Source organism: Dermochelys coriacea, chromosome 6 (genome assembly GCF_009764565.3).
Source record: "Dermochelys coriacea isolate rDerCor1 chromosome 6, rDerCor1.pri.v4, whole genome shotgun sequence".
Classification (NCBI taxonomy): Eukaryota; Metazoa; Chordata; order Testudines; family Dermochelyidae; genus Dermochelys; species Dermochelys coriacea.
Window position 1 is genome coordinate 19,969,363 of NC_050073.1, and position 14,662 is coordinate 19,984,024.

The 14,662-nt window shown below is 42.7% G+C and overlaps 1 protein-coding gene across 15 annotated transcripts in view; it reads left to right on the forward strand.

The window, feature by feature from the left end:
• The window catches only part of BRSK2 (BR serine/threonine kinase 2), a 450,698-nt gene that overhangs the window by 326,577 nt on the left and 109,459 nt on the right, over positions 1 to 14,662 (forward strand). For all 15 annotated transcript variants that reach the window (XM_038404500.2, XM_043517782.1, XM_043517775.1 and 12 more), the window contains one exon: positions 3,613 to 3,753. In XM_038404500.2, the coding sequence (XP_038260428.1) occupies positions 3,613 to 3,753 (141 nt within the window). The remainder of the gene's footprint in view (positions 1 to 3,612; positions 3,754 to 14,662) is intronic.

The following is a 14,662-nucleotide window of genomic DNA, read 5'->3' on the forward strand; positions in this document are numbered from 1 at the left end:
AATCATTTTTGTTGCCCTTCGCTGTACTCTTTCCAATTTATCCACATCCTTCTTGTAGTGTGGGGCCCAAAACTGGACACAGTACTCCAGATGAGGCCTCACCAGTGTCGAATAGAGGGGAACGATCACGTCCCTCGATCTGCTCGCTATGCCCCTACTTATACATCCCAAAATGCCATTGGCCTTCTTGGCAACAAGGGCACACTGCTGACTCATATCCAGCTTCTCGTCCACTGTCACCCCTAGGTCCTTTTCCGCAGAACTGCTGCCGAGCCATTCGGTCCCTAGTCTGTAGCGGTGCATTGGATTCTTCCATCCTAAGTGCAGGACCCTGCACTTATCCTTATTGAACCTCATTAGATTTCTTTTGGCCCAATCTTCCAATTTGTCTAGGTCCTTCTGTATCCTATCCCTCCCCTCCAGCGTATCTACCACTCCTCCCAGTTTAGTATCATCCGCAAATTTGCTGAGAGTGCAATCCACACCATCCTCCAGATCATTTATGAAGATATTGAACAAAACGGGCCCCAGGACCGACCCCTGGGGCACTCCACTTGACACCGGCTGCCAACTAGACATGGAGCCATTGATCACTACCCGTTGAGCCCGACAATCTAGCCAGCTTTCTACCCACCTTATAGTGCATTCATCCAGCCCATACTTCCTTAACTTGCTGACAAGAATGCTGTGGGAGACCGTGTCAAAAGCTTTGCTAAAGTCAAGAAACAATACATCCACTGCTTTCCCTTCATCCACAGAACCAGTAATCTCATCATAAAAGGCGATTAGATTAGTCAGGCATGACCTTCCCTTGGTGAATCCATGCTGACTGTTCCTGATCACTTTCCTCTCCTCTAAGTGCTTCAGGATTGATTCTTTGAGGACCTGCTCCATGATTTTTCCAGGGACTGAGGTGAGGCTGACCGGCCTGTAGTTCCCAGGATCCTCCTTCTTCCCTTTTTTAAAGATGGGCACTACATTAGCCTTTTTCCAGTCATCCGGGACTTCCCCCGTTCGCCACGTCGACCTAAGTTACGCAACTCCAGCTATGTGAATAGCGTAGCTGGCGTCGATGTACCTTAGGTCGACCTTTTGCGGTGTCTACACTGTGCTGGGTCGACGGGTCCTGTCGACTTACCTTATGCTTCTCATTCCAGTCGAGTACTGGAGTCGATGGGAGAGCGATTGGCTGTCGATTTAGCGGGTCTTCACTAGACCCGCTAAATGGATCCCCTGGTAAGTGGAGACAAGCCCTGAGTCTCTCCGTTCCTCAGTTCCCCATCTGTAAAAAAGGACAATACGGTTTCCTTTGTCTTCCTTCTCTGTCTAGACTGTAAGATTTTGAGACTAGGATTCTCTTTTTATATATATATGTACAGCATGAACCATCTAAGCTATAGTGCACTAATCAAAATAATTAACAATGGTGCAATCCACTTGCAACACTTGGAAAATAATTATTATTATTATTTATTATTTTATGTATTGTTGTAGTGCCTCAGAACCCTAGATATGGACCAGGACCCCAAAGTGCTAGGCATGTACAAACACAGAATAAAAAGACAGTCCTTGCCCCAATGGGCTTACATTCCCCTATCCGCAGCCAGATTCAAAACATCATGTGTACTGTTCCCATGCCACATAAAATAACAAAACACTGGCTTGCACAGAGCAGGAGGTAGATGTTGAACTGTGCCATTGCATAATCAAAAATCTCCTAGCTGGGAGTGATCCTAAAAATAAACAATTACATTGCAGGGAATAGGGTTGGTTGGTGACTCTTCCTGGTACAGCAGCAAATCAAAACTATGAACTTCTAGATGTAACATTAACCATGCTGCACTTGTAGAATAATCCTTGCAGCATTTATTTCTTATACTTAACCATTTGGGAATGTGTTTGTCACCCTCCTTGCTCTTGTTACATGAGGGGATCTGTCAGATCAGAATACATTCTCTCTGTGCTTCTTTCTTGTTCTTCGACTCATCTCAGGCACAAATCTTTTTCAGATGTTTCTGCCATTTGTTTCCATTATTATATCTGGTGCTTCTGGGTGGTAAACAAAAATAAATACCTTTGTAAATGCACTCTGTATTTCCATTTGTTTTATTTATCATATGGCATGTTGGTGCACTTTGGTTGAGTATTTTTAATAAGACAAAGTTGATGAAAATAAATTGCTTTGCAGTTCCTGCTGAGGGTGACAGAAATGCTGAGCCTGTAATTTTCTGAAACTGCATTTGAAACTTGTGTAGAGGGGGGTCTGCAGGCTTGTACATATAAACATCTTTATACCATCCTGGAAAAAATTTTCTATTGATCTGTACTATGTCTGAAATCTTTGAGCCAGATTCTCTGCTATATCCTGCTTCTTCTGGGCACAGCAGACAGGAAGAGCAGTCAGAGAACAAGTTACATTTGATCCCAAGGCCAATTTTGGGTCTGCCGTAGGAGAGACTAGACCAGGTCAATCTCTGGTACAAGGAAGAGAATGATTTATATAGGGAACCCTCTTTCCCAACATGCCTTGCTGCCAAGGTCTGGATAGTGCAGGACCACTGAGACTTAAAAGGCCCAGACATCCAAATTCAGTCTCCAAGGGACTATGCATCGGATCGAGATCGCTGACATGCCACTTCTTGTCCCACATCCTGATATGCCCCTACACCAGAGGCTGCAGGAGGGGTGGCACAGGAACCAGCTATGTTAGCTGGACTTCCCCAAGCCAGGGGAATCCCCAGCTATGGAGATTTTCTCCCTTGGCATCCTGTAGCAGTACCAAAGCATTAGAGCAGGATAGAGTGCCTGGTCCTATATCAGTAATATCTCTACCATATAGACAGTGGTGATAGCTATATGATCCATTGAATTTTATCATACTTTTATGATGGTCTCACTGGCACTTTGCTCACTAAAAACACCTCTGTCTGGATTAGAGCGAGTCACAATTTTTGAAAATTTGATTTTTCAACACATATTTTCATCTGATTTTGGATCTTAATGAAAAAAAGAATTGACAAAATTTCCATGAACTTTTCTTGTGGCGTCTCAACAAGCACTAGAGAGCTCAGTCGGAATTTTTCTAATTTTGATTTAAACAAAAAGTGTTCCAACTTTTCCCCATGAGCTCTCTGTCACTGTGAAGTACCTATTCCGCCCCCTGTTACAGTACTATCTGAACACTCCACAATCTTTCAAAAATTTCAAAAAAGGAACTATCACCATCCACCTTGGTTAATGACCTGATGTCTCTGCATATGCAGCCTAACTCTACATTAGCTTTTGCAGCTGCCAGATTATGCTGGAAGCTCATACATAATTTGCTGCCCGCTATCTGTCTTGATCTTTGGAGGAATTATTGCTTTTCAGATATCATCCCTCTACTGGGGATGCTGAAAACTGAATTTGTTCCATTCTTTGGAATCACTGAAATGCCTGGAGTCCAAGCAGTGCTTGACTCCAACCCTGTTAAAAATGTTCACAGCTGCTAATTTTCCAATTCTCTTGTTTCACAGTATTTCACACAAGTTTAATTCCTAGAGAGAGAGAGACAAAGACAGAGAGAGCTGTGTGATCATGTGCTAACAAAGGCCTGTCTTATTTTTTTTCTAGGTATTTGGTGCTAGAACATGTGTCAGGTGGGGAGCTCTTCGACTATCTCGTAAAAAAGGGAAGATTAACGCCAAAAGAAGCCAGGAAGTTCTTCCGACAAATCATCTCTGCTTTAGACTTCTGCCATAGTCATTCAATATGGTGAGTACAGCAGGTTTATAATGGGTGGTGACTATGGCCTGGAAACTCGTAACAAAACAGTCATTGGGGCTGGGGCTCCTTATACTTCTGTTTGCTATTAGCAGTTAATGTTGTAAAGCTCTTGGGGTCCAAAAGTGCTACATAAATGCTGCTGCTGCTGCTACTTCTTGGTTATCTCTGTGAACACGCATCAATCACACATAGATTGTTCATGTAGGTTGTCCATGATTTTCCTTTGGATCTGTTTATAGAATGTGTAGAAAGGCTCATTTCTGATTTCCATTGGAAAGCAAGCCTGCTGTTTCATGGTGAGCATAATGGGAGGGGGCAGCTGCTGTCACCTTCATTTATAGTGAGTGCTTTAACCAAGAAAATCAAATTCCTGGGGGACCAGTGCTTCATTTCCATGAGTCTTGGGGGCACTTGCCAATAACCGAGAATAATATGTGCCTTATCAAAACTAGTCCCTGAAGAAACTTGGGACAATTATCAATACAACAACGTCATTTTATGGCCTCCTTGGGTTATACGGAAATGTGCTGGCAGTTGGCAGCCCTGCTTGGGCCCCTTCTGGGCATTTGAGTCACTGTTGCCTTTAATTTCCTTTCCAGTAGGGAGTAATTTTCTTTATCAGTCTGTTATTGTTACATATTAACTCAGTTGAATGATTTAACCATTGAGTGTGGTTTAACCTCTAACTTGCAGATGGTATTTTAAATTGAACCAGTTTCCACTTCAGCTTTAACAAGTTCGGGTAATTTAAATAATACTGAAATTGAGTGGTTGCAGCCAATCAAATCACAGGGTTTCTGTACAGTTACTGACCTGTAACTGCACGCTTATTTCTCAGTAATACAGTTCCATGCATTCTGATTGGCTAAGGTGCTGTGATTTACATAATGACTGCACAGTTGTGTCTTAATAACTACATACAGCATGCAAATTCCTCCATTCTGATAGGCTGAGGGCCATTGTTAGACAATGAGTGCAGGGATTTGCATAATGACTGTATAGTTATTTGTCAGTAATTGGGCAATGATTATCCATATTCCTCAGGTTTGACTAACTACTGTCCTCAGAATGCCCTATACATACACCCTAAGGTCAAGCGGTTAAAAAAATTAATCGCGATTAATCGTGCTGTTAAACAATAATAGAATACCATTATTTAAATTTTTTGTGTGTTTTCTACATTTTCAAATATATTGATTTCAATTACAACACAGAATATAAAGAGTGCAGTGCTCACTTTATTTTTTATTCCAAATATTTGCACTATAAAAAAAATAGTATTTTTCAATTCACCTAATACAAGTATTGTAGTGCAATCTCTTTATCATGAAAGTTGAACTTACAAATGTTGAATTATGTACAAAAAATTACTGCATTCAAAAATAAAACAATATAAAACTTTAGAGCCTACAAATCCACTCAGTCCTACTTCAGCCAATTGCTCAGACAAACAAGTTTGGTTACAATTTGCAGGAGATAATGCTGTCTACTTCTTGTTTACAATGTCACCTAAACGTGAGAACAGGCATTCGCATGGCACTGTTGTAGCCGGCATCACAAGATATTTTCATGCCAGATGCCCTAAAGATTCATATGTCCCTTCCTGCTTCAACCACCATTCCAGAGGACATGCGTCCATTCTGATGACGGGTTCTGCTCGATAACGATCCAAAGCAGAGCGGACCAACGCATGTTCATTTTCATCATCTAAGTCAAATGGCACCAGCAGAAGGTTGATTTTCATATTTGGTAGTTCGGGTTTTGTAGTTTCCGCATCTGAGTGTTGCTCTTTTAAGACTTCTGAAAGCATGCTCCACACCTCATCCCTCTCAGATTTTGGACGGCACTTCAGATTCTTAAACCTTGGGTCAAGTGCTGTAGCTATTTTTAGAAATCTTACATTGGTAGTTTCTTTGCATTTTGTCTGCAGTGAAAGTGTTCGTAAAATGAACAACATGTGCTGGTTAATCATCCAAGACTGCTATAACATGAAACGTTTGTCAGAATGCGGGTAAAACAGAACAGGAAACATACAATTCTCCCCCAAGCAGTTCAGTCACAAATTTAATTAACACGTTATTTTTTTAACGAGCATCATCAGCATGGAAGCATGTCTTTTGGAATGGTGGCCGAATCATGAAGGGACATATGAATGTTTAGCATATCTGACATGTAAATACCTTGCAACGCCAGCTTGGAGCTCGGAGCTTGGGGAGGCACGTTTTTTGCTTGGGGCAGCAAAAAACCTAGAGCCGGCCCTGGTTCTCACTTTCAGGTGACATTGTAAATAAGAAGCAGGCAGCAGTATCTCCCATAAATGTAAATAAACTTGTTTGTCTTAGTGATTGGCTGAACAAGAAGTAGGACTGAGTGGACTTGTAGGGTCTAAATTTTACATTGGTTTGTTTTTGAGTGCACTTATGTAACAAAAAAAATCTACATTTGTAAGTTACACTTTCATGATAAAGAGATTGTGCTACAGTACTTGCACAAGGTGAATTGAAAAATACTATTTCTTTTGTTTATCATTTTTACAGTGCAAATATTTGTACTAAAAATCATAATATAAAGTGAGCACTTTACACTTTGTATTCTGTGTTATAATAGAAATCAATACACTTGAAAATGTAGAAAAACATCCAAAAATATTTAATACATTTCAATTGGTATTCTATTGTTTAACAGTGCAATTAATTTTTTTTAATTGCAGTTATTTTTTTTTAGTTAATCACGTGAGTTAACTGCAATTAATCAACAGCCTTAATATGCCCATAGCGAAAATGGCCACTTAAGTGTCTGATCTGCTCCCCTCATTGTATAAATAACTGGAAATTTCTAAGGGAATGTATTACTAATGGATGGAAGAGGGGATCTAAGCCTTTCTCAAGGGGCAAGAAGGAGCTGTAGGGTGATATTAAGAAAAATGGGGTAGGGTGGGGAGCAGTTCAGAGGTTGAGCTGACAACATTTGTGGATTTCGAAGTTCTGAGGACAGAACGCAGTCAGCATGGACGGGTTTGTGATAGTCAAAAGAGCATGGAGTGAGCTGACAATGAACAATAATAACATGAAAAGGAGTACTTGTGGCACCTTAGAGACTAACAAATTTATTAGAGCATAAGCTTTCGTGAGCTACAGCTCACTGTGAGCTGTAGCTCACGAAAGCTTATGCTCTAATAAATTTGTTAGTCTCTAAGGTGCCACAAGTACTCCTTTTCTTTTTGCGAATACAGACTAACACGGCTGCTACTCTGAAATAATAACATGAGGGGCCAATCCAAAACCCATTGAAATTAATGGTGAGACACCCTCCTTCCCCCCAATAGACTTTTCTCTGATGGCAAATAATTCTTAACAAATAATCTGTTCTGTGAATGCCACATCTTTTTCTCTTTGCAAATCATTAGTGGGAGAATCATGATTTTCTCAATATATTTCTGAGAATAATTCATGATAGATTATTCAGGAGCAGTTTGTTTTGGAAACTGGATAGTGTGGTTCCAGTTAGGTTTGATTGGACACATAGGTTGTTTTTGTTCATGACTAGCAGAGCATATCTCTTAGAGGCCCTGATTCAGGAAAGCATTTAAGCATTAAGTTCCTAAGCACCATTCCTGAATAGGGATGTTTTCCTGAGTCTGCCCAGAATCAGATTTTAGGTGTCAACAGTCTCATTTACAAATTCAGAATTCATGTTCTGCAAATATTCTCAGTTATTCTCTTATAATTGACGGTCTCCACAAATATTGCTGCTGGTAAATTCATTCACTCGAATATTCACAGGAAGAACACACAAAAAAGGTGCAAACACAACTGATGGTAATTCATTTAATAATTCAAATGCATTAGCTCACGAAAGCTTATACTCAAATAAAATTTGTTAGTCTCTAAGGTGCCACAAGTCCTCCTTTTCTTTATACAGATGTTTGTGGTATTCGCGTGACTTGTGGGAATGTATATGTATCTACTGGCAATTAGGTACTACTGTGACAAGTGTGGCACAGGTAGATAGATGGACAGATGGCTTCTGGTGTCTGCCTTTAATAAACAGGGCTGAGGGTGGGGCTGAGGCCGTAGAAAGAGTGAGTAATTCTGGATAATTAAGGGTCTCTAGCGAATTTTCAGAAATAGCGAGTGCCTCTTTTAAGGATCCCCAGCTACCGTCTTCAACACATTTGGGCATTAAGGCAATATCCTTCCTGTTAAGAAGTGAGTCTGTTTCCATGATCTCTTCCTCAACCCCTACTCTACCACTGTCAGTGCAGAGTCAAACAGTGAATCAGGTCACTATGAGAACTGTGCGGCTCCTGAGACATGAGAGTCTGAGCAGTCACCACCAAAGGTTTTTTAAAAATCAGGTTTGTAAATATATAATAATTTAATGTGCTTTCCTAAGCAACGAAGCTTGACCTTGCCCTGTCGCAGGGCAGCGAGATGATAAATCATCTCATCAAGCGGGTTATCCAGTTATGACCACACTGAGTAATGAAGGCTTTTCCTTTGGCTAATGACTGGAGTGCCTCTAGCATGCTAGCAGAATAGATTGATAGCTTTGTGCCCCCCACCCAATATCATGCCACCTCTTTTTCCACCACCCCCAGGAGGGAGCAACCAATCACAGAGAAATTCTTAAGATTTACAGTTTCTTCAGCATCCTGGTAAGTTCTTCTTTCACTGCTTTGAATTTATTAATGGCTCAGGATTCCTGTATGAGAGAATCTGAAAGGTTTCCCCACAGTGGCCATTGATTGGGGGCGGGAGGGGGAGCTGTGCCTTCAACCACGGATAGAAATTGCCTTTGTCTGATGAAGAGTTTTCAAGGAAGCAGCCCCAGCAAGGAAGAAAATGGATTTGTAATTTTGCTTGTGTTTGGTTTAATGTTATTTTAAATCAGTATGAGTTTCCTGTTCCCATTTATTTCTTTTAATCGGAATGTGGCGGGAGCTTGGAGCGTCTCCCAGGCACAGTCACTGTATAGGATTTTGTAGTAGGGTTGGCTGTGGGAGAATTCACAGCGACCCTAGTTATAGCCCCGCTCAGGAGTGCAGGAAATGGCATAGGACCAATGGCATGTGGGAGCTCATGGCTACCCTAGCCTCAGGAGTCAGTGAAATGTCATAGCAGCACGGACAACATTTTTCAAAAGTGACTAATGACATTGGCTGCCCACCTTGATGCCTACGTTGAAACACTTCAAAGGGAGCTTGTGTTCAGCAGGTGCTGAGCCACTACTCTGAAAACCAAGGTCCTGTAAGGGGCCTCAAGTAGGACTCCTAAAATCAGTAGTCGCTTTTGAACACCTTGGCCACTGATTGTGTGGGACCTCTCAGCTACTCCAGTCCCAGCCGCAGTCACTGTAGGAAATGATACAGGAGCTCCGACCGTGGGGGAGTTTGCAGCTACTCCAGTCTTAGATTTCCCCTGGAGGAGAACCCTTCTATTTAGAAAAAGCAAAGATTACAGAGAGAATGGAATCTGGAAGGAAATAGGAGAGACCAGCTAAAAGATTCCTGATTGGCTGTATGTGACATCACCAACCAATGTTGTGATTGGTCTGAGTTGTGTTTTTTGTGTGTGTTGGGTTTTTATTTTGGTCAGGCTCCTATCTAGTGTCTGTATCTTGTGAGCTGACAAATAAAAATATGATTATGGAAAAGGGCCCATAGCAAATCTTATTAAGCTTCAGAGATAACTGATAATGCCAATTACTGCACAGCACAGTGGTGACATTGAGAGGAAATTCCCTCTGGTAGTGAGCAGCAGGATTATTATTTCATTTTATTTTTATTTTTATTTTGGTTTGGCTTTTTTTTCCAGGAGGGCACAAGGAGGGTTTGAGGGTCTGTATGAATATTGATAAATGACAATTACTAGAACCTCTTCTTTTATCGCCTGAGGCTATATGCTGGTATATGCAGAGGGGGCTCATGCTAAAGTGTGTGACATGGGGAAGGTGGGGGGTTGGGAGCTAAGGCAATGAATAGGAGCTTTGTTTTACTTTGCTTTGTATCCTTCCCACTAGTAGGGTGGGGAAAGGGTCATTATAAAAGTAATACTTCAGGATTCACAGCAATTGCACCAAAAGCTCTTGTGAGAGCACTCTGAGCTGGAACGGTTTATAGAATATCGCAATATACTTTTATTAATGGGGAGGGAGGGTTTGTGAGAAATCATGGGTGACATCAAGAAGCAGAGATGACTATGGCCTCATCTACACTACAAACTTATCCACACCCCTGAGTGACATAGTCATACCGCTCTAAACCCCGGTGTGGACAGTGCTATGCCGACAGGACAGCTTCTCCCACCTACGTAGCTACCACCTTTCGGTGAGGTAGATGAACTACGCTGATGGGAGAAGCTCTTGTACTAGCATCTTCACTAAAGCACTACAGCAAAGGTGGAGAGAGGGGCAGGATCAGACCCCTGCCCCACCTCTGCACCAATCCATGGAGTAGGGCTGGCACACTTTTTGAGCCTGCCTAATGGCTAGCACAAAATGTACACACCCCATGCATAGGAACACTGTGCTTGCTAGCGTTACCAAGGGCACTGTCTCTCTGGTGCCACTCCACACTGCCCCCACGTTGGGCTTGTGACAGAAAGCCACAATACAGCCCTATATGTGGAAGCGATAGCCCTATTTTCAATTTCATTGGTCACACATCTTGTGACTGCTTCACCTACACTCTGCCCACTCATCCATCTTAGTCTAAACATCCCAAATCTCTGAGCTTCAGTTATCTTCGTTCATATTTTCAATCAACCTAAAACAAATTTCCCCCTCTTTTCCTGAAATGCGGAATTGTCCCCCAAATTACACTGGCCTGAGGTCTGTGGGGAATATTTAGTATTGCACAGTGACCAGTTTAAAGATGCACATCTCACTGCCCTTCAGGAGTACAGTGCAGGTGCTGTACCATTGGGAAAAGGGAAATTGACAGCTTTCCACTGGGATACACAGCTCTTGATGCTAGCCTCCAGTAGTTGCAAGATATCAGATCTTGACATTGTGACATTATGATTTACAGCTCTCCTTACAGGTGGAAGAATATGAAAAATGGTACCAGTGTAGGAAGATTCTATAAATAATTTCTAAAATATTGTTTTTTCTGTAAAATACATAGCATAGACAGAATACGCGATTGTGTTTTATTAGCACTTGTTTGGGGTAACTTACACAACTCACTCATAACTAAGGCTAAGGTTTAGTCACATGTATTTTTGGTAAAAATCATGGACAGGTCACGGGCAATAAATAAAAATTCACGGCCCATGACCTGTCCATGACTTTTACCAAAAATACCCCTGACTAAATCTCTACTTCTGGAATCCCGCTGCTCCAGGGGGGCCCTGGTGGAGGGGGGGCCTGCTCCAGTGCTGGGTGTTGTCTTCCCCCCCAGCCCCTGCTCCCAGGGACCCCTCTCCGGACAACCTCCGGGCACCCTAGGGGTCCTTGCTCCAGCTGCTCTGGGACCGCTGCTGCTTGGGCGGTCCCCGGGACCAGCCGCACCAGCAGCTGCTCGTGCGGTCCCTGGAACCAGCTGCTTGGGGCTTCCCAAGCAGCAGCCAGTGCGGCTGCCCTCAGGTCACTCCACCAGTGGCCAGTGTGGTTGGCCATGGGGCCAGCAGCTCGGGCAACCCTGAAATCAGCTGCACCAGCTGCTGCGGAAGTCATGGAGGTCGCGGAATCCGTGACTTCTGCAACCTCTGTGAAAGAATCACAGACTTACTCAGAGCTCGTGAAGGAAGGAGACATCTCTAACACTCATGCTGATAAAACATTTATACCGCACCACTCTGTGGAGCATTATATATGTGCTTTCACTCTATATACACGCATACACACACACACACGGAAAGAGAATATACGATGGTATAGTGTGCATGCATCTATATATAGTAATGTGGTAGGTAAGCCATTGTTCATGTTGCATCAGAGAATTGTGTTTAATGGGCAAAAGAAAGGGAATATCTGCTGCACACATACAAAATAGACTGTAGGGAGGCTTTTAATTTTCTGTGCACTTTGTGAATTGTAGAGGAGTCAAATATATTTTGGAAATAAAAACAGATGGATTTTTAAATTGAGTCCCTAATGCCTCACTCTTTTATGGAACCCTTTTGCAAAGAGTACAATGGAGATTCTACACTAAACTTTGGATATGAATAGCTGCCCTTTACACAAATACAACATCTATGTTTTTTCCATGTTGGAATGTCTCAGAAAAAATGATTGTTTCATAATTGATTTGAGCTGTGCCAATTGAAAGTGTAGTGTGAATGATATGGTAACATTGTTTGCACAGCAGCAATCTGTCTATCCATGGCAGCAGATTCACCAAGTGCTGCCTTAACAATATGATGCCACTATTTACTCAGCAGCAACCTATGTGTGTACATGCTAGCAAATCTGTCAATTTCCAGCAGTCTTATTTACTTAAATGTTGACATTGACTTCAGCACAGGCAAACTGAAAACACCACGTCAACTAATAATGACGTTCTTTGCTTGGTAGTGTCCTAAGTGTTTTACACATGATAACAGATTTGCTCAGTTGCTGTGTCCACTTGTAATCTAATATCGACATTTCTCCATAGTCAAACTCACACTGCAGCCTTTGTGTTCACTACATTATCATGATTCTTTCTAAGGCCCTATATTAATTGCATTTCATATTGCAGCTCCAGTTTGCACAGTTTCTTTACAAACTAGGGAAATTCACACAGAAAAAACCTTTGTTTAATGTTAGTTAAGGTTTCTCTGTTCTACTTTAATACCAGTTTCCTCACAGACTGAAAAGCTACAAATACACAGTTAAGGTCAACAACCACACTTCCGTTTCTTGAGTGACAGCAATATAAAATGGATCAGCTCTTACCTTTTACTGCCTTCCTCGTACAACTCTTTGTCAATACAAAAGCAAGGCTGGATTTACACCTTACACGCCTCTAGGCATAGCATTTTCAGCACCCCCCTGCCTACAGCTGACCTTCGTGTTTTTCATAAAAAATTAAACGGAAAGAAATATAACACAGCCTCCCTGGGAAGGCACCAGACCCTCCGCCATGCAGGGCGCTCCCATCCCGAGCCAAGGCACAGCCCATCTGACCCAGGCAAGGCGCAAGGAGGGATTGTACCTCTCCCCACAGCAAGCTGTCCCCAGGTGTCTTCTGTCTCTCCTGCAGCCCGGCGCAGCAGCTGCGCTCCATCTCTGCCCGTGCAAGTGAATGGGGTGCTGGCCATGCCCCTCCCCAGCACAGGGCGGAGGTAGCAAGACAGCCGGGATTAGGAAGGGGCTGGCATGCTCCCAGCACCTTCAGCAGCCTGCCTGCCCGGTCGCAGCTCACAGCGCACCCAGGCGGGCTGACTCAGATGCTCACCCTGCTCCAGCCCCACACACTGGGCAGCCACCAACCCCTGCCAGGAGCCCAGCTGCTTATAGGAGAGCTGTATGTATTAACTTTTTAACTTTTAACCACTTTTAACTTTTAGGCGCCCCTAGGCATGTGTCTACTGTGCCTATATGGAAATCCGGCCCTGCACACTAGGCTTTAAAAACTACTATGTAATCTTAACTCCGTGTTGAAGGTTATCACCTCAAAGTTGCCACCTTGGAGTGAGAGCAGGCACCTCGCTTACCTCCTATGTCATTCTCTTGGCAGCCACAACCCTGTGGTCTGGTTCTGAGATATGGGGTACAACCCCTCAACTGTGCCTTTTAGTGAGTCCACCCCCTTTAGGGGGATAAAAAGCAGCCCACACAAATGGAAAATAATTCCCCGACCCACTTTCTTGCACAAGGGAGAGGGCAGCAGTCTCTCAGGCCTCGCAGACAGTCTTAGTTCCCACTCCTTTGTGTGAGAAAAGGTTAGGGCTTAATCATAGGGTGGGGAGGGGGGATTTCAGCAAAGAAAACCAGCCTGGTAGTCCTCTTCCTCAGAGGGCTTGGGTAGGTTGCATTCACAAGCCATAGGTCACTTACTGCCACACAGGGCCCCTAGTCTGGGAGCTCTGAGCCCTTACTTTGCTTGCTTCAGCATGTCCCCATTACTGCACTGAGTTCTCCCTTTTAAGGGCTCACATCCAGGCCTGACATACCCCAGAGGTGCGGCAGGTTGGTGCTGATTGCTCCTTAACCCTTGCCTGGGCCGGGGAGTCATCTGCCTCACTGCAGTCCAGCATAAATACAAGGAGGAGACATGTTAAATGTAGGCATACTTACGACTTTGAAGAGATGCTTTCTTTTACTTCTTAGAAGAAAAGAGAACAACTTTTAACATGTTTCCTTCTTGAAAAATCTGCCCTGAATGCAAGAAGGACATGCATATCTACTTATTACAGGCATAACTGGGTGAGGTCGGACTAGATGGTTTAATGATCGATTCTGGCCTTAAAATCTATGAATATATATTGAAAGTTATCCTTTTATTTGTGACCTTAACTGTATCTACTAATTTTACAGAGCTTGAAATTGTTAGTAAAGTAGAACAGAGCAAGCTTAATTAACATAAACCAAAGATTTTTCTGTGTAGAGAAACATACACATACAAATCTCCAATTTACAATAGCTGTTGAGTCATTATTACATTTCCAAGAGCAATGGAAAATGAGATGAAAAGGTTTTTGGTGCTCATGTAAATAAAAAATGGTGTTTCTCCTTATTATTAATTAGTATTTAATACATTATTCATACAGCCACAACAGCATACTCGGCACTTTTTAAAGCCATATTGTTGGACAATTCTTCTGTGGTCTAACTTCATTGGGTGTTTGGGGTCAGTGGGAAAAGCATTTGCAAAGAGGCTAAGATTTTGTGTATTAGAAATGACCTGCAATTTCTCCAATTAAAGGGTATCTTGGGTTAGAAATCTGGGAACTAAGCAGGGTTGTCATAG